At 58.9% G+C, this 21436-nt stretch overlaps 1 protein-coding gene across 11 annotated transcripts in view; it reads left to right on the forward strand.

Annotated features, from left to right (window-relative positions):
- EPN2 (epsin 2) overlaps positions 1 to 20731 on the forward strand; it is a 70720-nt gene extending 49989 nt beyond the window's left edge. For 4 of the 11 annotated variants that reach the window (XM_073798193.1, XM_033846552.2, XM_033846554.2 and 1 more), the window contains 8 exons: positions 314 to 426; positions 1196 to 1306; positions 1834 to 1926; positions 2703 to 2892; positions 13415 to 13588; positions 13856 to 13942; positions 15933 to 16145; positions 18111 to 20731. In XM_073798193.1, the coding sequence (XP_073654294.1) occupies positions 314 to 426; positions 1196 to 1306; positions 1834 to 1926; positions 2703 to 2892; positions 13415 to 13588; positions 13856 to 13942; positions 15933 to 16145; positions 18111 to 18409 (1280 nt within the window). In that variant the 3' untranslated portion in view covers positions 18410 to 20731. The remainder of the gene's footprint in view (positions 1 to 313; positions 427 to 1195; positions 1307 to 1833; positions 1927 to 2702; positions 2893 to 13414; positions 13589 to 13855; positions 13943 to 15932; positions 16146 to 18110) is intronic. The other 7 variants (XM_033846555.2, XM_033846559.2, XM_033846558.2 and 4 more) reach the window with 7 other exon arrangements.
- Positions 20732 to 21436: the final 705 nt, after the last annotated feature.

Genomic DNA, 21436 nt, shown 5'->3' on the forward strand with positions numbered 1-21436 from the left:
TGTCCTTCTTTGAATGATCTTTGACCCAGCTTTTCAAGAACTGTGCTCTCGACGTTGTAAAAACTCAGCCCCTCTCCTTGAAGCCGTGCAGTGGAGATAGGCTCTGACCCCTGAGAGGCCTGAACTGGCCGCCCAGGGCGTTTGTCCTGGCGAGCACTGCGTGGCTGGCGTAGTTGTGACGTTCCTTGGCTGTGCGCGCAGCGTATTCGCAGAGCCCCGTCTCCCAGCCAGGGTGGCCCTGTGGGTGTGAGATGGGAGCGGGCGGCAGGCCAGGGAGCGCTGGTCCTTCACGCTGACTTTGCCTCCCCCGCAGCCACCTCCCCACGGGTGTCCTCAGAGCTGGAGCAGGCGCGGCCGCAAACGAGCGGGGAAGAGGAGCTGCAGCTGCAGCTGGCGCTGGCCATGAGCAGAGAGGTGGCCGAGCAGGTGGGTGCCAGCAGGGATGCGCGCCCCCGTGGGGCGGGGCCCGGGCGCACTCACACGGACGAGGGGCTCTCGCTAGTTGGTCCTGGGGACGCATCGGTCAGAGGTGCTTCCTGGAAGCGCTCCCGCGCGCTTGGCTGGGCTCCAAGCCAAGTGTCCACAGCCCTCATCGCCGAGTGCGGACCACAATCTGCAAGGTGGGTCGAGAGCATCTGGACCCAGAAAAGGATGAGACAGAGGCTGGGAGGAAATGCCCAGGAGATGAGAGTCTGACATTCAGACGTGGGCATGTGTGCAGTTTTTCTTTTATAAGCACACGTTACATTAAGATGGAGAAGGAGAGGGTCTTCCCTGATGGTCCAGTGGTTAGGACTCCGTGCTCCCAGTGCAGGGGGCCCGGGTTTGATCCCTGGTCAGGGAAGTAGATCCCACATGCATGCTGCACGGAGCAGCCAAATAAATGAATGAATGAATAAATAAATAATAAATTTTAAAAAAATACAGGTTTTTACAAAAAAGATGGAGAATAAGGGAAAGGAGCAGCCTTCAAAGGGGTCGGCCCTTGGCTGCCGCTTTCAGGCCGGACTTGCTGCCCTTTGGTTAAAAAAGGCGAAGGAGTGCAGCGAGGCCTGCGGCCCCTCTCGCCTGGCAGTGCTGTTGAGAGACAGCGGGGGGTCGGATGGAAGAGGCAGGTGTGGGTCCCGCGGTGACTGGAATATCCCAGAGGTCCATGTAGCGACCAGCTCCCGGCAGGGCCCCTCTGTCCACTCAGGACGTGCGGCCTGCCATCGACGGGAGGTGCAGAACTCTCATGGGGAAAATGGGGCAGACGGACGGGCCAGCCCGTTGTAGTTCCTTGCTCCTGTCCTATGGTGAAGACGCAGTGAGTGTGTTTACTTATATTTAATCATTGTATTGTATAAAAAAGCTAGGTCGGCCCAGTCTTTTTATATATGCTGACTGTGCCTTGAATAAATATAAATTAAATATAACGAATCATTTCTGTTAGAAATCATAAAATATAAACACACACTCATTTTCTGGAAGCACACACAGTGGGGGCAGGGTGGAATGACGTGTGATTTCTGTCTTCTTTCTAATTCCTTTCTGGGTTGTTTGTGTTTTATAAGGAGATATATTGCTTCTACAATTAGAAAGAATTTTGAAGTCATTTTCATTTTGAGAAAAAGTATTTTCCAAGTATTTCCCTTCCCCCATCTGGGTGGGCACCCCCCCCCCCCCCCCCGGGCCCACCTTGGGGTGGGAGAGGCTCATGTCCACGTCGTTCCCAGACCCTCCTTTGAAGTGACGTGCGATACGGCTTTGGTTTCCGGCTCTGGCCAGGAGGGCCTGGCTCCTGGGGATGTTGTTGCCGGGAGCACCAGCTTCAGGGTCCATTGTCCTCTACAGGAAGAGCGCCTCAGGCGGGGAGATGACCTCAGGTTGCAGATGGCCTTGGAAGAAAGCCGCAGAGACACAGTTAAATTTCCAAAAAAGAAAGAGGTGAGTGCTTCACGGGCTGGGCGTGGGGGGCAGGTCAGTGTGTGAGACCCTCCTGAGCCCGACCCCCAGCGGCCGTCACAGCCAGCGGCAGTGAGGAGAGGGCGGGTGACACACACATCCGCCCGAGGGGCTGGGCCCTCCCCTGACCCCACCTCAGTTCCGTCCCCTCGACCCCCACCCCGCGCAGCGCCAGCCGCTGCTCCACAAGCCACTAAGCGGCAAGTGCTTTGGGACAGTTTCCTGGCCCAGGGTAAGCCGGCGTCCTCCTTACTCTATGCCGGGCTTCCTACCTGGGACCTAAAGGTGAACTGGACGTGGCTCTGCCCCTGACAACCTCGTCATCCTGTCGGGAGACAGACCCTCCCGCAGGGCCAGGGCTCCAGTGGCCTCCCTGTTCCAGTGCTGCGGGGTCCCTGAGGGCAGCCAGGCTGGCTGTGGGAGCAGGAGGGTGTGGCGGCCCCCGGGAGAGAGCCCTGGATGACGCTGGCAGCTGGGGGGCCGGGCGGGTCAGGGGGCCGTGTCTCGGAGGGAGGCAAAACCCCTGTTCTCCTGGGAAGCCCCAAGGACCTGTCGACAGACGGCGGGCGCTTGGCACACAGCAAATAGCCGGTGTGGGTGGAGCCTGGTTCTTACTGAGAAGCGGTGATGTGGGGCGGCGCAGTCCCGGGTCCTCTGGGCCCTCCAGAAGGCCTCTGCACTGGGAGGGGCACAGGCGGACATTGGCCGCAAGGGCAGCAGGGTAAACTGTCCTCTTTCTTCGGTCCTCGTCTCAACAGCATGGCTCCCACCCGCAGCAGACCACGCTGTTGGACCTGCTGGACGCTCTGCCCGGCGCGGGCCCTGCTGCCCCGAAGGCGGAGCCCTGGGGCCCTTCCGCTTCAGCCAGCCACACCAACCCCTGGGGTGCTCCGGCAGCCCCCGGCAGCACTTCGGACCCCTGGCCGTCATTCGGTAAAGACCTCCCTCGTACGTCTCCCCTGCCCGCCTGCTGGACGGGGGAGTGGCCGCAGGGCGCGCAGCTCCCTCTCACCTGGCAGCGGTCTGAGTGGGTCTGGGTGGTGGGGGTGGGTGTCCAGACCTCCGCAGGACCCGGAGCGCCCCCCTGAGGACTGCGGTTCAGGGCTCTGCTTCGTCCTGTTGTGAGTGGTTTTCTGCTTTGGGAGATTCCTTCTCCGCTGCCCTCACGCCTCGGAGAGGGCTTGTCCCTCCTCCGGGACATGCGTCAACTCTCTCAGCCTCAGAATTGCACCCCAGGTTAAGAAACCGTAATACACAGCGTGCAATGTCTAACTCATCGTGCTGTAATTAGCCAGCAATTACGGCGTGCTTAAGCGATCGCTAATGAAAAGGGGACACGTTGACTGTAATTCTTCTTACCTGTCATTTAAGCAACAGCAAATCAGTTTACGAGGCTAAATGGATACTTTAAAGTTCTGCTTAATGCCAAACGTAAGGTGAACTTGTGATAGGAGGTTCAGACAGGAGTGTGGCGCCCTCTGTTTAATTGGGGCCGAGATCTTGGGCACGTGGGCTTCCGGATCGCTGGGCACGGGGCTTGGCCTCCAGGCTTTGGGCTGGTTTCCCACCCGGCCTGCTGCTCTGGGAGGCCCCCGGGTGCTCCATCAACCCTGCTGCCCATGGCTGATCCGTGGGCTTCCTGTCTTGCAACCTCGAACGTATATTTTGCGCCAGTTTGCTCGTGTCTCTTGGGGCCTCTGTTTCCCCAAACCAGAACCATCTTTTGCATCCGGCTCGGTTCCCTGGAAGTTTGCCAAAGTGCACCGAATACCAGGCTCTGTCCTGCCGTGCGGGGACCCAGACAGGAGCAGGTAATGGCCCTGCCCTCCAGGCCCTGGCAGGTGTGGGTGAGTCAGGCCGCCAGCCTAGTAGCAGTGCTATGTGGGCAGGGCACCGGGGGCTGTCTTTGCGTCCATCCTGGGGCAGCAGTCCGGCGGGCGTGAGGCGTGCGTCTTGGAGGAGTCTTCAGGGAGGAGCAGGCGTGGCCGGGCCCCGAGGAGGCGTGGGTGTTCCCGCAGAAGGCTCGGCTTATGACAGGTGTGAGGCCGTGCGGTGCTGTAGAGGGCCCAGGGCTCGGGCCCTGCTGGTGTGAAATGGGCGGCAGGGGTAGGGGTGGGGGTGGGGAAGGGGAGGGCCAGGCGGGCGTCCCTGCACTTGTCCTTGGGGGATGCTGTTGGCCTCAGGGCTGGGCAGAGCCCCACACCCGCTTTGGTGGGAGCCCTCTGTGCCTTGGGGCAGACCCAGGCCAGTGCCCTAGAACTGTCGCTCACCGGAGGCCACAGCAGCCCCGCTTGTGTGCTGTGCCCCCCGCACCCCTCTGGGAGCACGCGTGGCCACACGAGGCAGGTCTGCTGGAAACGCCCCTCGGCTCTGCCTATGGGGACACGGGCCCTTCCAGGCAGCGGCTCGGACTTTTCTTTAAATCTGCAAACAGTTCTTGTGACAAGTTACGGGTGGGGAGTTCTTCAGGAGAGACTCTCAATCGCTTTCAAAGTCGTATGGGGTCAGTAAGCAGACAGGGGGTCTCCTCAGTGCCGGGGAGAGAGCGTGGTCCCTCCAGGAGCTGGTGAAGCCAGCGGGCTTGAGGAGCGCTGAGTCCAGTCAGTGGCTGCTTTTGGGAGGGGTTTGGGGGTCGCAGTGGTGGGAGAGAGACAGACTTTTCCCTCTCTACCTTTTTTTTGTTTAACTGTTTGACTTATTTACCAGGGGTAAGTATCACCTGGTCAGGAGAGAGGGAATACATATTTTTTCAACCATAGTTTGCCCAGCCCTCCCATTGGCTGGTGGACAGGGCTGGGCTCTGGAGCTGGGTGTCCTGACTGACCAGGCACCTGACCCTCGTGGGGAGCTGGGGGGGTCTCCTGCGGGTGGGGCAGGACCACCTCCAGTGGTTGGGGTTCTCACACCTGCAGGCAGCGGAAGCCAGCAGCCGGGGAGAGGCAGCTGGTGCCCAGAGGCAGCTGAACATCACATGGGAATCCTGCCCACGTGGTTCTGCTCTTCTAAATTTTTTTTAATCAAGATAAAACTTACACGACATAAAATTCACCATCTTATCCATTTTCAAGTAGACAGTTCAGTGGTTCCTAGCCCTTCATGATAGCGTGCGGTTATCAGTACTGATCCCAGGATTTTCCATTGCCCCAGAAGGAAACCCCTTCCCATTAGGCAGTCACTCCCTGTTGCCCCTCCCGCACCACCAGTCTGCTTCCTGTCTCTGGAGTTGCCTGTCCAGGTGTTTCGTCTGTCATGGGATCACACAACACATGGCCCTTGTGACTCCCAATTAGCATGTTTTCAGAGTTCGCCCACATGATAGCACACATCCCTCCTTCATTCCTTTTTAATGGCTGAATAATATTCCATTTTATAGACATACCACATTTTGTATAACCATTGAGCAGTAAGAGAAGGTTGAAACCCGAGATTGTGAAATCAAATTTTTAAATGTTGACAGTGAATTTTAAAAATTAAGAACATGGTTGGAGCTAATCAAAATGCACCTGCAGTGGCCATGTGTGGTTGGTTCATGGACTGCCACTTTGCCGTCTTTTGCTACTTGCCCAACCCAGGGCCGTCTCCTCGGTTCTGATGCACTTGGCATTTTTACCAGTGACTTGGGGAAAACAGAGCATCAAAGCCCAGAGAGGCTGTTCATTCCTCTGAGGTCACACAGCAAGCGAGGGGCAGGCTCAGTGCTCATGGCCCCCAGTCCTGGAGTCATCACACCATCCTGGACTGCCGCTAAGGGCTTCTGTGGTTGCTCATGTCCAGGAAAGGTCCCCTCAGACTGCAACAGGGAGCGAGAACCGGTGTTAAAATGTTAGCTTGCCTGCTTCCTGCGTCCCCTGGGCCTGTGTGTTTTCACGTGGTTGGGGTCACATCGTGGGTACGTGTAGACATTTTCTTCCGTACACAGGGAGCCTTTCCAGGCATCAGTCGAAGCTCTAGACGTCGGCTCCCGTGGGCAGTGCTAGCGCTCTGCCCTCAGCAGCGCTGCAGGACGCGGCCTCAGCCCCGCTCCCAAGCTCACTGGACCGTGGTGACCGTGAACTTGCTTCCTTCTTCTGAGACGCCGCTCTGGAGCGAGACACAGTGTCGGGCTTACTGCTTAGTCTGTGGTAGAATCTGCCAGTGTGTGTTTGGGGAACACCCCACCACCCCGAAACAGCTAGAAAGATCAGAGTCTCTTCCCCAGCACTGTGGGATGCGCCCTCTGGATGAAAGAAGCGCTGTTGTGAAAGCCGCCCTCGGTAGCGAGCCCTGCCTTTACCAGCTTGTGCCAAGGGGCCCCGGGAGGAAATGCTGGGGGCCGGGAGGAGGGAGAGCGGCGCCTGCCAGGTCAGCAGGGCACTTCCTGCACCTGGCAGACACAAAGCAGCCGCCTGGGACAGCAGGGCTCAGGCCTGTGATTCCGACAGCCTTGGCCGGCTCAGCCCCCGCCCCTGCTCACTCCATGACCCGCCATGTGACTGCTTCCCTGTCCCATGAGGCTCGTCGTGGGGCTCAGGTGGAGCCGGGCACGCTCCCTGTGAATGGGCCCTCGGTCCTAGCCTCCCCTCCTCTCAGTCACTCAACAAGCGCCCATTTGTCGGGTGTGTGGCCCTGCCGGGGCTGTGGTGGGCGGAGCACAGCGGGGTCCATCGTGTCCCACGTGCGGTCAAGAGGGCAGTGCCCGAGGCCCGGGGCGGTGGGAGGCCAAGGAGTTCCAAGCCGGCCTCTGCCTGGCAGGGCAGCCTGGCCCCCCTTACATGCCGGCTCCTCACGTGATGCTGTGCCCTGCTGTTTGGCTAGTGGGCGCCTGGCTGTGCTTGAAAACATGGCTTGGGTGTCCTGCTCGGGGAGACAGGGTCACCGTGTCCTCAGGACCCCTCCTTCCCCGTGGTCGCCAGCTGCCCGTGACCCGCATGCTAGGTACAGTCGCCGGGGCCGTGTTCCCCTTGCAGGGCAGGGCCTGGGCCTGGGCCGTGAGGGCCAAACGATGCTCAGAGGAGCGAGGTGGTGCTGAGGGCCGCCTGTCTATGGCAGGGTCCGGCCCCACCAGACGTCCGTCTGTCCATCCAGCCTGCGATCCGAGCGGCCCAGGAGCTGGGTGGTTCTCCCGCACCAGCTGCCCATCCTAGCTGCTCGGGGAGCCTCTAAAAATGCACATGCCCAGGCCCTCCTTGGCATCTGTGTGTGTGGGGGTCAGTATTCTACTCACACCCCCAGGGGATTCCCAAGGGCCACAGCTGAGAACCGCTGGCCTGGTGCCCCCTGAGCTGCGTGGTGAGTGAATCCCTCTGAATCAGAGGCATTTGCGGACTCTCTGCGTGGGCTGTGCAGAGTCGGGGCAGCTCTAGCTGTGTGTCTACACCCGAGTCAGACATTTACCCGGAACCTTCCAGAAGTGCTCTCCAGCGTCGACGGTGCCCATGGTGGAGCCCTGAGACTCTGTGGGTCCCTCAGGCCCCACCGGTTGCCAGCACCTTGGTGTGTCAGGTCCTCTCTGAGGCCCGGGAGAGCGGCGTGAGCTCGGCCCCCGTGAGCAGGTGCCCGTGAGGGGGCTGCAGGGTGGGGACCGTGCCCCCAAGCGGGCCGGGGAGGCCGTCTGATGGGCAGGACGCCATGTTGTACCCAGTGGGGATGGGTAGCTTTGCCCTCAGGCCAGCTCGACCCAGTGGCTGAGCCGGTGTCACCAAGACCCAGGCCCCCTGCTCTGCCCCCACCCCCTGGGCCCCTCCCCTCTCCCTTTGGCCTCAGAAGCTCAAGGCCTGGGTGATGGCTCTGGGTGCTCACAGCCCGGGGATGGAGAGGATCTCCCTGGACCTCATGGACCTCTCTGGGGTGCAGGAGTGGGGAGCTGGGACTGGGGGTGGGCTGGTGAAGACCCTCCCCTGTTGCAGCGCAGGGTCCGCCCGCTCAGACCGGGACTAGGGAGTGGTGAGGGGACAGTTCTCCCGAGGAAGATCAGGGGATCCCTCCAGAAAAGAGGAGGTGGGTGCTGGAAGGTGACCAGGGGTTGTCTCCCGATGAGGGCGCGTCTGCCCAGCGGTCAGGCTCAGGGGAGGAGTGCAGGGCTCCCAGTCCGGGTCCTTGGGCACAGACGCGCTGGGACGTGAACTGTGAGCCCGCGGTTCTCGCGGGTGCTGCTGAGCGGGGGAGGTCGAGGCCCCACGGGAGCCAGAAGCAGCCTGGCACCAGGTCCGGGTCCTCTGCGACCTCCCCGTCCTGCGTCCTCTCCGTTGCATCTCGGCAGCTCTGAAGACACGTCCCAGCTCTTCTAACCTGCAGTCCAGCTCCCTCCCTGACGCAGTTTCCACCCTGGCAGCTTCCTCCAGTTGAGACAGGAAACCAAGGCCCCCGAGGTGCTGTGTTGGGGGCAGAGCGAGGGCGCACCCCGGCTGTGTGACTCCAGCTGGGACCAGGTATCCCGCTGGCCGAAGTGGGCCCGGGAGAGTGCGGTCCATCCCAGGGGAGGTTGTTCTGCGTGAGACACTGGGCGGACGGGAGTGAAAGGTCGGAGGAGCTTCTGGAAGCCTCAGGAGGGTTGTGGGCTTGGGGGCAGCGGCTGGAGAAGCCCCAAGTCCACACCAGAGCTGGCCGGCCGCCAGTGGGTGACAGGCGTGAGGCTGCCCTGGCTCGTCCGTCCTGGTCGCCGTGGCAAGCCTGGGAGAGGCCGGCCGGCGGCGGTGCATCTTCTTCAAAGCCAAGGAGCCCCTTTCACGGCCGGGCCCCGTGCAATGCCCTGCCTGGGGACGGGCCCCGGGCGCTGAGTCCACGGGCGTCAGGGAGCAGTGCCCGGTCTTTTCACCCCGCCTGGTGCCCCCAGGAGCTCACTGTCCAGGGAGACTCCTGGTAAACGAGTAGCCACGGAGCTTTCTGGAGAGTGCTCCGGAGGAGTTGGGGGCGCGTGCAGGCAGAATGGGGACGTGGCTTTTTGGAGCTCCAGGAAAGTAATGTTTGAAAAGATAGCGACGGAGGGCTTTCAAGAATTGTGGCGAGGGGCTTCCTCTCAGAGCTGGGGAGCCTAGTGAGCCCTACACAGGGTAGTCAGAGAAACCCACACCCAGATGTGCAGTCAGGAGACTGGAGGACAGCAAAGGGAGAGGACATCAGAGATGACCCCCCGGGAGCAGAGAAGAACGGCAGTCAGGCCGGCGGCCGAGTCCCAGCAGTGACGAGAACGTCCTCAGGGCCCACCGGGAGAACATCCTTCTCCTGAGAGCAACGGTGACATAGAGAAACCACCGAAAACCTCACCCACCAGAATCCTGCGTCTGGTAAAGGTATCCTTCAGGAATGAGGGTGGAAGGGTACCATTTCCAGCCCCACAAAAACTGCCAAGGGGAGTTGTTCCAGCTGACATGGAAGACAACCAGACGGAAGCTCAGATCTCGGGAAGGAATGGAGACTATCAGGAATACAGAACTAAGCAGGAGAAGATGTTTAAATAAGAATATGAGGAAGTCGGAGCAGCATGATTCATAAGCCTGTGACGGTGTTGTCTCAGAACTGGAGAGCACGCGTTCTTTCCAGTCACACGCGAGATGCAAAGCATCAGCTGCGTGCTAGGCAAAACGCCTCTGCCACGTCAGAAAAGTGGGTCACATAGAACGCACCTGCTGACCACAGCGCACTCCAGTGTAAAGTCGGCAGCAAAAAGTGGATCACATAGAACGCGCCTGCTGACCACAGCGCACTCCAGTGTAAAGTCGGCAGCAAAAAGTGGATCCCATAGAACGCACCTGCTGGCCACAGCGCACTCCAGTGTAAAGTCGGTAGCAAAAAGTGGATCCCATAGAACGCACCTGCTGGCCACAGCGCACTCCAGTGTAAAGTCGGTAGCAAAAAGTGGATCCCATAGAACGCACCTGCTGACCACAGCGCACTCCAGTGTAAAGTCGGCAGCAAAAAGTGGATCCCATAGAACGCACCTGCTGGCCACAGCGCACTCCAGTGTAAAGTCGGTAGCAAAAAGTGGATCCCATAGAACGCACCTGCTGACCACAGCGCACTCCAGTGTAAAGTCGGTAGCAAAAAGTGGATCACATAGAACGCACCTGCTGGCCACAGCGCACTCCAGTGTAAAGTCGGCAGCAAAAAGTGGATCCCATAGAACGCACCTGCTGGCCACAGCGCACTCCAGTGTAAAGTCGGTAGCAAAAAGTGGATCCCATAGAACGCACCTGCTGACCACAGCGCACTCCAGTGTAAAGTCGGTAGCAAAAAGTGGATCACATAGAACGCACCTGCTGACCACAGCGCACTCCAGTGTAAAGTCGGTAGCAAAAAGTGGATCACATAGAACGCACCTGCTGGCCACAGCGCACTCCAGTGTAAAGTCGGTAGCAAAAAGTGGATCACATAGAACGCACCTGCTGGCCACAGCGCACTCCAGTGTAAAGTCGGTAGCAAAAAGTGGATCCCATAGAACGCACCTGCTGACCACAGCGCACTCCAGTGTAAAGTCGGTAGCAAAAAGTGGATCACATAGAACGCACCTGCTGGCCACAGCGCACTCCAGTGTAAAGTCGGTAGCAAAAAGTGGATCACATAGAACGCACCTGCTGACCACAGCGCACTCCAGTGTAAAGTCGGTAGCAAAAAGTGGATCACATAGAACGCACCTGCTGACCACAGCGCACTCAAGTGTAAAGTCGGTAGCAAAAAGACAAGTAGAAGACTCCATACGCCTGACATTTTAAAAGCACTTCTACATTCTCGAGTCAAATGAGAAATTATAGTGGCAGAAATATTTAGAACCAAATAATAACGTAAATATTTTCATATCAGAATACATAGGACAATGGAAGTGATAGTAAGAGGAAAATTTAGAGCTTTTAGTGTTTGCATTAGTCCAGAAGAAAGGCACAAGATTGATGAGGTGTTGAGGCTTGGATGGTGTCACGCCCAAGTCAAGTGGAAGGAACGAAACAGTGAGGAGAACAGAAGCTAACAAGTTAGAACACAGACAGAATAATATCCAGAAACCCAGAAGTTGGTCATTGGAAAGAGTAATAAAATAGAGAAATCTCTGGCAAGAATAGTTCTGAAAAGTAAAGAGGAAAGGCCAAACAGTGTAGGTGCAGGTCCTGCCGAGATTCCACACAGCGTAAGAGGTGTTTGATCAACTCTGTGCTGACAGACCTGAGGACTTAGATAAAATGGGTAAATTAAAAAAGAAGACTTGGCAAAGCTGGCGGAAGAACAGTAGGACACCTGTAAATAGGGAAAGTCCTATAATCGTTAAAGGAACCGAGTAAGTCACTCACCTCCCTCTCGTTCCCTAAATCACCCAGAGGGCTTTGCTGGAAGTTCTCAAGCCATTCAAGAAACAACTCCAGGGACTTCCCAGGTGGTCCAAGCGGTTAAGACTCCAATGCAGGGGGCCCGGCTTTGATCCCTGGTCAGGGAACTAGATCCCTCGTGCCACAACTAAAAGATCCGGCGTGCCGCAACGAAGATCCCACGTGCCGTAACTAAGACCCGGCGCAGCCAAAATAAATAAATAAATATTAAAAACAAGAAAGAAACAACTCCACTTGATACCAACTCCTTCAGGGGCTGGGAAAACCAAGTATTCCTACTCATTTTATGGGCTAGCATAACCTTAACACCAAAACCAGACAGAAGATGCACAGTGTGAGAGCAAACAGGTCAGGCCAGGCCCACTTAGGAATACAGGTGCAAAAACCCTAAGCAAAGAAGCAACTGTAAAACCGGAACGAGAAAAATATACAAATGATACAGTACATCGTGAAGAACATTGTTTGCAAGGAGCAAATCACTAGGAAATGTATTAATGTACCATATGAACAGGCCCAAAGAGAAAAATCACGTGATCATCCTACTAGAGGCAGAAATAGGCTGACAAAATTCACCAGCTCTTTATCGCAGTAGTCTTAGCAAACTTGGAATAAGGGGGAACTTCCGTAACCTGATAAAGAGCTTCTGAAAGGAAAAACGCCTATTATGGTGAATGGTGCCGTTTAACGGTATACGTTTAAGAGCAAAACGTGGACACAGTCCGTTCCCCTGCTCTGCGTTGGGGCGGGTGGTCCTGGCCAACAAAGCGAGGCGGGAAAATGAGGGACTTGGAAGAACTAAGCTATCATCGCTTTCAAGGGATGTGACCGTGTACATAGACTCCCAAAGAGTTTCTGCAAACGAGGTGATTGGAATTAAGAGTTATTAGAATTACTGAAAGAATAAATAGGATGCAACTAACACAACAACGTAAAGCAATTATGCATTGCTGCTTTAACATCCAATAAAGATTTAAAGAAGAAAAAAAGAATAGGGTGTATTTCAATGATTAGAATTAAGAGTTTAGCAAGATTGCTGAATACAAAAATTAGTATACGAATTAAATTGTTTCTCTGCATAGTAATAAGTAACTAGAAAATGAAGTTTTAAAAATATGCCAGTCTCTAAAGTTGTATAAATCCCTCATGGAAATAAAGGATAAAGTAAAAAGTATGACCCAGTCCATATGCGAGGGCGTGTGGAGGTGGAGTTCCTGCGTGTCCCGAAAAGCACAAATTAGAGGAAAATCCTGCTGCGTTCTACTCCATCCAAGTGAGAACTTCTCTGTTCATCAAAAGATTCCATGAGGAGAGTGAAGGGAAAGGCCACAAGTTAGGAGAAGGTGTTTGGAACTCAAGGAAGAGAATCAGCACCCAGATGTGGAAGGAACCCGTCAAATCAATGAAAACAAAAAACCCAAGGGAGGCGGGTAGAGACGGGACCAGGCCCCTGGTGGGAGAGGAGGCGTGAGGGGCCTGGGAAGGAGCGAGCTGATGCCCGTGTCTGTGGTGAAGGGCCGCGTGTGCAGCACAGCGACAGCTACACCAGCCATGCCTTCTGTCACAGGATGAAGTATTAGACAGCAGTAAACAACACGTCTCAGCTGCACACCAACGCAGCTCAGTCTCCTGGATAAACCTCTGCGTGAACACAGCCGCCCCCGAGAGCACCCCGACGGTGTGTCTGGTAGCACACGGCTCAGGGGCCCGGCACCGCTCGCCCCCTCGGTCCCCTCCGTGGCGAAACCGGAGCTCGTGGAGGGAGGTGTGGACGACTGGGGCGGGGCGCGGGGGCCACGCAGTGGTCGTCTGAGATGCTCCGCGGGGAGAGCAGGTGCGTGGGTGCTCTGTGCGGGTGGACGGATGCACGCGTGCATGCACGACCCACTCCCCACCCTGCACAGGCCCGGGCGTTGGAGTCTGTCCCATCCTTCAGGGAGTGGATGTGTTAGCGCACAGCTGTTTGTTTGATGCCTCTCCGTGCCGCACCGTGTGTCTGCTGCGTGCAGGCAGGGAGGACGCTGCCGGGCAAGCTCTGCTGTGGCGGAGGCCGTGGGGGCTCCGTGCTCCCTTCCCCGGGCGCTCCCCCCAGGGTGCTCCTGTGGCCCCAGGTCCTCTCCCTCTCACCCCGGCTGCCCAGCCCTTTCTGGGAGCATCTCTGAACCAACCCCGCCTTCCCACAGGTGCCAAGCCAGCCACCTCCGTCGACCCATGGGGGGTGCCCACCGGAGCCGGCGCACGCTCCGTCCCCAAGGGCTCCGACCCCTGGGCCGCCCCGCAGCAGCCAGCCCCCAGTGCCGGGAAAGCCGCTGACCCCTGGGCTGCAGCGTCAGCCGCCAAGCCCGCGTCCCCCTCTGGTGAGCCCCCTGCCCCCTGGCCCCTCGGCTTCAGTTTGGGGCGGGGGAGGTGGGGCGGGGGCAGCCAAGAGCCCTGCTCTGCATGGGGAGGCCCCTCCCGGTGCCCACCTTGCCCACCCAGGGACCCCACACCCCCGCTGCCCCCCGACTCTCCGGGTTCTCCCCCGTGAGGGCTACAGACGCCAGCCTACCTCTGGTCCCCCACGATGGGGAAGCACATGGCAGAGAAGTGGAGACACCGCACAGCCACTGCCGCTCTCTCCCCAGGGGCTTTTGATCTCTTCAGTAATTTGAATGGTACAATTAAAGATGACTTTTCTGAATTTGACAACCTCCGAGCTTCAAAAAAAGCAGGTACGTAACGGCGGTGGTGGTGGTGGTTTCTGTGCCGTCCTGTGCCCCTGACCAGCCCCGTTGCTGCAGGCATCACAGTCAGGAACCTGGCGACTCCACGCGTGTGCACGTGTCTGACCTGGGAGCCGGGGGTCTGACTCAGGGATTCACATTCACGGGACAGCGGCGGCAGGAATGCCCTTGAGCTTTCTGTCACCCTCTCCTCTCCTCCAGCCACCTCTGTTCCTCGGCCTCGCGCCCTGGGCCCTGTGGCCGCTGGCGGAAGCCCACTGCCCTGGCTCCCCGGCTGGCCCAGCGCAGTCCTGCCGTCTCCACCAGCCTTCCTCTTCCCAGCTCCCCAAAGGCGCCCCCTTTTCCAGACCACCCGGCTCTCTGTGTGGGCAGGCATCTGTGACGCACACACGTGCACGCACGCATGCATGCACATGCGCGCTCTGCAGAAGACCCTGCTCCTCCCCGAGCGCCCCTGGGCTGGGAGGGGTCAGGGTCGGAGCGGGGAGAGAGACTGGGCCCCGAGGGGCAGAGGGAGGGGGCTGGATGCCCTCTTCACACAGCCCTGTGGGGCTGGGGACAGAGCCAGGTGGCGCCTGCCTTCCTCAGGGCCACCCCTCCCAGCTGCACCGAGCAACTTTTCTCCTTTCTCTTTCCTCTCCTGGCTTCCCCGCTTCCCGTTTCCCACTGCCCCTCCCCTGCCTCCCCCAGCAGGCAGGGCTGGGCTGGCCTAAGGTAGGAGCAGCCTGGCACCCCTCACCGCACCGCCCCCCCCCCCCCCCCCCCGCCCCCAGGCCCTCTCAGCTCCAGGGGCCCAGAAGCAACTTAGAGCTGCTGCTTCCCCGGGTTTCTTTTGCCGCATTAAAAAAGCAACAAGATTCCGTGTGTCTCTTACACAGGCCAAAGTACAACCTAACTGTCCTTGCTCGCTCCCCACCCCTCAGGGAGAAGCCTAAGCACCCTTCCCTGGGCCTGTGAAGTATTTACCCCAATTCTGGAGGTGTTCCCATTGTAGAAAGTGTGGGAAAGTTTATGGAAGACAATGAAAATCATGTGTAATTCTTCCATCTACATGTGGCCACTGTGCTCCCTCCCAGCACTTTTTCTGAGCTCTTACGGATGGAGGGAGTCGAATCCTGCCCCCACCACTTTTTTTTTTTTCCCACCACTTTTATGGAAAAGCGGATTGAGAACGTTTTCTTTCAACATTACGAATTCTCTAGAAAGAGCTTTGTAGTATCTCTTCGTAGGGCTCAGCGACAAGTTACTGGGTTCCGTAAGATACTACGGAAAAACCCGAACTTTTTGGCCAACCCAATATTTAATCGTTAATTTTGGGGAGGGCATTTTAAGTTGATTTCAAGTTGTGCTAAAGTAAATAATGCTGTAGTGAACATCTCTGTGCTTAACCTCCTGCTCACACTTTGCATTATCTCCTGAGTCTGGGTTCCTGGACGTGGGGCTGCTGAGTGCAGAATCGATGGTTCTTCGGGACCTGTGTCCCCATCACCATCTCACAGAGCAGAGCAGCCGAGCAGAGCAGCCACGTTCCTGCCGGCCTGCCTCAGCACACCCTCTGTTGGCTGAATTTTTAAAAGTCATTTGCTTTCTTCTTACTGTCAAGCAATTCATGTTCACTGTAGAAAATTTAGAAAATGAAAACATTTAAAAAAATCTGAACTACTCATGTGTGGCCACCAACCCAAAATGCCATCTTAATATTTGTGGAGATTGTGCTGCACTGTTCTGTCCCTGCTCCTTCCTCATCGCGCCTTCCGTCCCTGGAGTCAGGTCTGGTTGTACTTGCCCTGCCCTGTGGCTGACCGTGGCTCCAGGTTGGGGCTGTTGGAAATAGCACTGCAGCGAACGCCCCATTCCTTAGGCAGCCGCACGCATCCCCAGCGAGTCGGCGTCCGGGGACATCGGGGTTTGCTGTGGACGCTTCGGGGTTGGATGAGCCCTCCAGGCTCACCAGCCCGTGTGTGTCCTTGTCTTGCAGCCAAGGCGGCGTCTCCGCCGGCCCAGAACAGTGGAACTACCAGCCCCGACCCCTTTGAGTCCCAGCCCGCGACCGTGGCCTCAAGCAAGCCCAGCGGCACCCGGAAAACCCCCGAGTCCTTCCTGGGCCCCAACGCAGCCTTGGTGAACCTGGACTCGCTGGTGGCCAGGCCAGCCCCGCCGGCGCAGTCCCTCAACCCCTTCCTGGCCCCAGGTATGCTTGCTTCCCGGCCTTCCTCTGGCTGTCTGCCCTTCCTGGGAGCGGCTCTGGGGCAGGCCTGTGGGCGCTGACCTCCCCTCCACCTCTGCGGGGGACTCTTCCCTCGGGGACCACAGGCGGGGACCAGGCTCAGGGGCGTGCTGGCCCCGGCTGAGCAGTAGCGTAGCGCCGGGCGTCCTGGACCAGCCCTCGCGCCTCTCTGTCCTCAGTTGAGACGGCTGAGCAGAAGCTGCCCCTGACTTGGTGCCCCAGCCAGGGAGACCCTTTAGCGAGCGCCAGTTTTAGGTCAGCTGGGGGCGCATAGTGCTGGGGCTGAGGGGAGGAGCCTGGGTTTGCTGCCCAGCAGCCCCATTTTCGGGTTGAGGGTAATTGGGCTCTCTGCTGGGCCATGCTCCAGGGACCCCAAGAGCCCTCACTTCGCCCCTGCTGCTGGATTCTGCCTTATCTGGGGCTGGAACTCACCCTTGCCCCCAAGCCCGTCCTCCCTGCCGGTGGGCTCTCCACCCTCAGGAGCTCCACGTGGGCTGCAGGACAAGCCCCAGCCCTCGAGTGAGTGGCCAGGGCCTCCGTGTCCCGTGCCCCCGCCCACGCCAGGCCCCTGTCTGCTCAGCCCCTCAGCTGCATGGGCCGCTCTCTGCCCCCCGCCCACGCCAGGCCCCTGTCTGCTTAGCCCCTCAGCTGCGTGGGCTGCTCTCTGCCTCCCGCCCACGCCAGCCCCTTGTGCGCTCAGCCCCTCAGCTGCGTGGGCTGCTCTCTGCCCCCTGCTACACGTCCTGTTCCCTCTGCCGGGACATCTCCCTTCTCTTCTCCGGGGCTGGGGATTCGGATCCCCCCCTTCGCTTCTCAGTCCGGGCAACCCTCTTCCTTGAGGAAGCTCCCGCCCTTCCCCAGAGTTTTCCCAGAAAGGCCTTGGGCTCCCCAAGGGCAGGAACAGGTCACCTTCAAGGTGTTTGTCCTCAGACCTGAGGACTTGGCAGGCTGAGGTCGGGGACCCTCTGGCAGAAGCGGTGTGTGTGTGATGCCTGGGTCCTGCCCGGCCGTGCGCTCCTGAGGTGGGTAGGGAACGTGGTTGCCACCAGCGGGGGTGGCTCCAGGGCAGAGCTGGCCGACAGCCAGGGGTCTGCCCCGAGGGCCCCTGCAGGAGCTCCACTGCCAGGCTGTGGGGGGCCGGTCACGGCCTGGAGCTACAGCCAAGATGCAGGAGGCTCTGGCAGCCCCCTGGCCCTCCAGGGCCATCCTCCTGGCTCTGCCCCTTTCTGGTCCTACTCTGTAGTCTAGTCTGCTCATCTCTAGCCCGGGTGATCTGATCTGCACAGCCCTCTTCCCAGGGCTCCGAGGAGCGACTGATGCAAGAGCGTTGGGGTGCCCTCGTGAAGAGCAGGCGGCATCTCCTCTGGTGACCTGGGGTTGCCTTCCTGGCAGCCTTTGTGAGCAGGGGCTGGGCCGAGTTGGAGACTCAGTGCCAGCAGCGCCCGTGGTTTTTGGCCAGGGTATCAGTAGATGTTTCTGCTGAATGCGGGGAAGGGTTTCTGGTATGAGAGGAATTCGGGAAACACTGGGCAGGACGGAGCTGCATCTGCTTCTAGACTGCAGGACTTCTCAGAGCCTTTATTATGCCAGGGTCCCCAGGTGCAGGCCGCCCTGCGCTTCCCGCCTCCCCCGTGGCTCCCCTCTCTCCCCGCACCTCTCTCCTCTCCCCTCTCCCTCTGGTCGCAGAGCTAGGCTGGCTGGCTGGCTGGCTGAGAGAACGAGGGAGGGCGCCCGGGGTGCCAGCCCGGAGGAGGAGCTGGGCCCCGCGAGCCTGACCCCTCGCTGGGCTCCTCACGGCCTGAGTCTCCCAGTCCCAACACCAGGCCCAGAGGGGCGGGCGGGCTGCCCCGGTGGCCGCTGTGCCGGGGTCGTCCAGGCCCGGGCACGCTGCAGCTCTGACCGTGGCCGCCCTGCCCGCTCTCTCTCCAGGTGCCGCCGCGGCCTCAGCCCCGGTCAACCCCTTCCAGGTGAACCAGCCGCAGCCGCTGACGCTGAACCAGCTGCGGGGGAGCCCGGTGCTGGGGAGCAGCACGTCCTTCGGGCCCGGCCCGGCTGTGGAGCCCGTGGCTGTGGCCTCCGTGACGTCCGCAGCCTCCCACCCAGCCCTGGGGGCTGGCGGCTCCTCCCTGCCACCGCTGGGCCCCGCTGCGGTGAACATGGTGGGCAGCCTGGGCGTCCCCCCGTCAGCAGCTCAGGCCACCGGCACAACCAACCCATTCCTCCTCTAGTGTCCCCCCGCCGGGACCCGCCGCAGAGCATCCGTGCCGAGGACGCCAGGCAGGGGCTCTCGCCTGTGGACTGGGGTCTGAGAGTGGGGTGGGTGTGCAGAGGGTGTCTTTGCGGCCCTGGCCCTCAGCCTGAGGGTCGAGAGGTGGTGGGCTTACTGAGGCGTCATCACGCGGCACGTGGGTCCCCGAGCCTGTGTCGGGCGGGAGGACCCCGACCCAGCCTGGCCGCAGGCCTGGCCCCCGTGGAGATCCGCCAGCCCTCGGGGGCCTTGGGTGAGGAGGCGGCAGTGCTCGGTGCTGGCCCAGCCTCAGCCCCGGGCTTCTGGGAGCCCCCCTGCCCAGGACCCGGCCCCCACCCTCAGCCCTGGCGCCCCCCCGGCGTGGACGGGGTGGAGTGCGGGCTCCCTCAGACACTGACCTTTGGGGGACACGGTTGTGCGTATTTTACTTTTCTTTGACTCGTGTGTGAGTTCAAAGTAAATGGCGCCACCGTGGAACAACTCTTGACTTAAACCCACTAGAGCAAGCTTTAAACTAACCTGAGCGTAACCCTGCCACGTGCTCCATGCTTGTACACGTTTGCACAGATTTTGTTTAGTACAGTTTCATATTTGTTTGCAGAATTATCGAATAGTCTTTTTTGGCTAATATTTTTATAACGTCGTTCTTATTTAACTGTCTAGTTTTGATAGAATTTGCCAGGTCTGGCTGGATTAAGATGTTGGCCGCGTCACGTTAGTGGTGTAAATCCTCTTATTTATGGTTTTAACTCTGTAAGAAAGTTTAAATAGGAAGAGACAAAAAATGCCTTATGGAAAAACTAAAGCAAATTCTTTATAGGAAAACATATGGGAATTTGATTATGCATAAAAGATGTTTATTTAAAAGGAAAAGAAAACTACAACAGTAACAAAATCGTAGCCTCCAGTTGCCTTTCCCTTTAACTCCTTTTCCTGGTGGATTACCAAACCGTTGACTTTCAGCCTTTTTGGCTAGATCCTAAGAGAGAGGCTATTTTTCTTACTGATGAAGCAACGTGAAGAAAGTTAAAGACAAAAAAAATCTAACATATGAATGTGACTCACCAGGTTTTATCAGCTAACTCCTTTCTGTGACTGAAGGCATGCAGTTAACAAGACTTCGTTTACAGTGGGAACGTGGGAAGGAGAGGCTTCTGGAACCCTGTGTCTGTGACCCCCTCTATCTTACTCCACACTCAGGGTAGAGGTGGGGACAGCGGTGGGGGCGGCATGTCGGGGGCAGCCCAGGCTGACAGGGGGAGGGCCCAGGGCTGGCCCCGACCTACGCACCCGCCCTCCAGACACCCGTTGCAACGTAGAAGTAATCATCTCTTACTTGGCAGAGGAAAAAAAATCATTCTCACCCAGAAGAGATTTTTAGCGAACGTGCACTAATCTTACCTCCCTCTCCCCTGCTTTCCTCACCCCGCCCACCACTATAAAAAAGTATTAGGTAAGTCACAAATGAAAGACCAGAAGAGACTTGCTTCTCCCCAGAGCAGGGCCATTTCCCCCCCGAGTCCTGTCTGTTTGGTCAGCCGGCCTGGCGGGCACCTCAGTCTCACTCTACGTGGCGGACGTCTCACCTCTAGCACCAAGGGCAGCTGACAGCTGAGGGTCTCTCCTGGGGGGATGGGGCCCCTCCCCCCTCTCTGGTTCCAGGAGCTCTGACCCTTGGCGCTGGGCACGGGAGGCTGACTCAGAACTGCCTGCTCAGGCCACTCCTGTTGCCATGTAGAAGAGCTCACCTGTGCTCCTCCCTGGGGCTACCCCCGGCCCAGAGCTCCTGCCCAGCCCGAGACCTGGGGCTGGACCATGGGCTCCAGAGTCATCCACGAAGGCCCTTCCAGCCTCTCCCAGCAGCCTGGGGGAGGGTGGGGCAGGGCGGGGCTCGGGGCAAGGTGCTCCCCCGGGAGGTAGGGGCCGACCCCCTCACGGGGCACAGGACCACGCTACTGGGGTCATGATTCCTCGTGAGAGTGAGGGGCCCTTCCCGATGGGACTTTAAGGCCCCGATGTCACAGCCAGTGGCCCACCCAGGCCCAGGCAGACTCCCGCCCAGCTCCCGGCTCAGGCCCACCCCCAGGCGCCTCGTCCGTGTTGCCTGTTGCACTGATCATGAAGTCACTGGTGCTGCCACGCGTGTGGGACACATGCCATCAAGCTCCCTCCTGCCGGGCACCGTGGTAGGGGTGTTGCCCAGCCGTTTTCTCAGTCCCAGGGGCGGGTGGCCGGTTTGGAACTTGTGTTGACTGTTGATACTTATTTACTGTATAAATATAATTTATCATTTGTATCACGACGCGGTTTCTGGCTGTGTCCTTCCCCCGCCCCCACCCTTATCAATCTGGAGGCATCGGGAGAGGCGCGCTTGGGAGCTGGTTCCTGCCTGGAGTCCAGCTTGGCCTGCGGTTCACAAGGCCACCGACCCGGTCTCGGTGCCTGTGTGAGCCTGAGCGTAGGGGAGGGAGGGGGCTGGGGGCTGCCGGGGGCACAGGCCAAGATCATTACAAGGGAGAGGGAGGGGGCTGAGGAAGAGGCCACGTCTCGGGAAGGGCTGTCCGTGTGGTTGGTGACGTGCCGGGGCCACTGGACAAGCAGACAGGTGGTGGAGTCTGTGGTGGACGCAGTGTGGTCTGACGGCTGGGGTGTCGAGGGAGCTGGGACGGGGACGCAGGAGATGCTTCTGCGGAGCAGCGGGGCCAGAGCGGGGAGGGAAGGTTCCACGTAAAGAGGGTCAGGATGCTGGGGATTGGCGGACGGTTCCAGAGCGCGCAGTGAGCTGGGGGCCCTGAGTTTATGGGGGAACTGGGACAAAGGCAGGTCCCCGTGACAGCCGGGCAGTGGGTGGTGGCTAAGGTGGGCTCTTCAGACTGCAGGGCTCCCCTCAAATCCTGCTGAGGGGAGAACCCTGAGCAAGCCCGGTGTTCTGGCCAGAGGGCTCCCCGGAAGCGGCCCGTGGGGGGTCAGGTGGCCCTGGGGGGCCGAGGGCAGGCGGGGCTCCCCC

The sequence above is a fragment of the Tursiops truncatus genome, chromosome 20 (genome assembly GCF_011762595.2).
Source record: "Tursiops truncatus isolate mTurTru1 chromosome 20, mTurTru1.mat.Y, whole genome shotgun sequence".
Lineage (NCBI taxonomy): Eukaryota > Metazoa > Chordata > Mammalia > Artiodactyla > Delphinidae > Tursiops > Tursiops truncatus.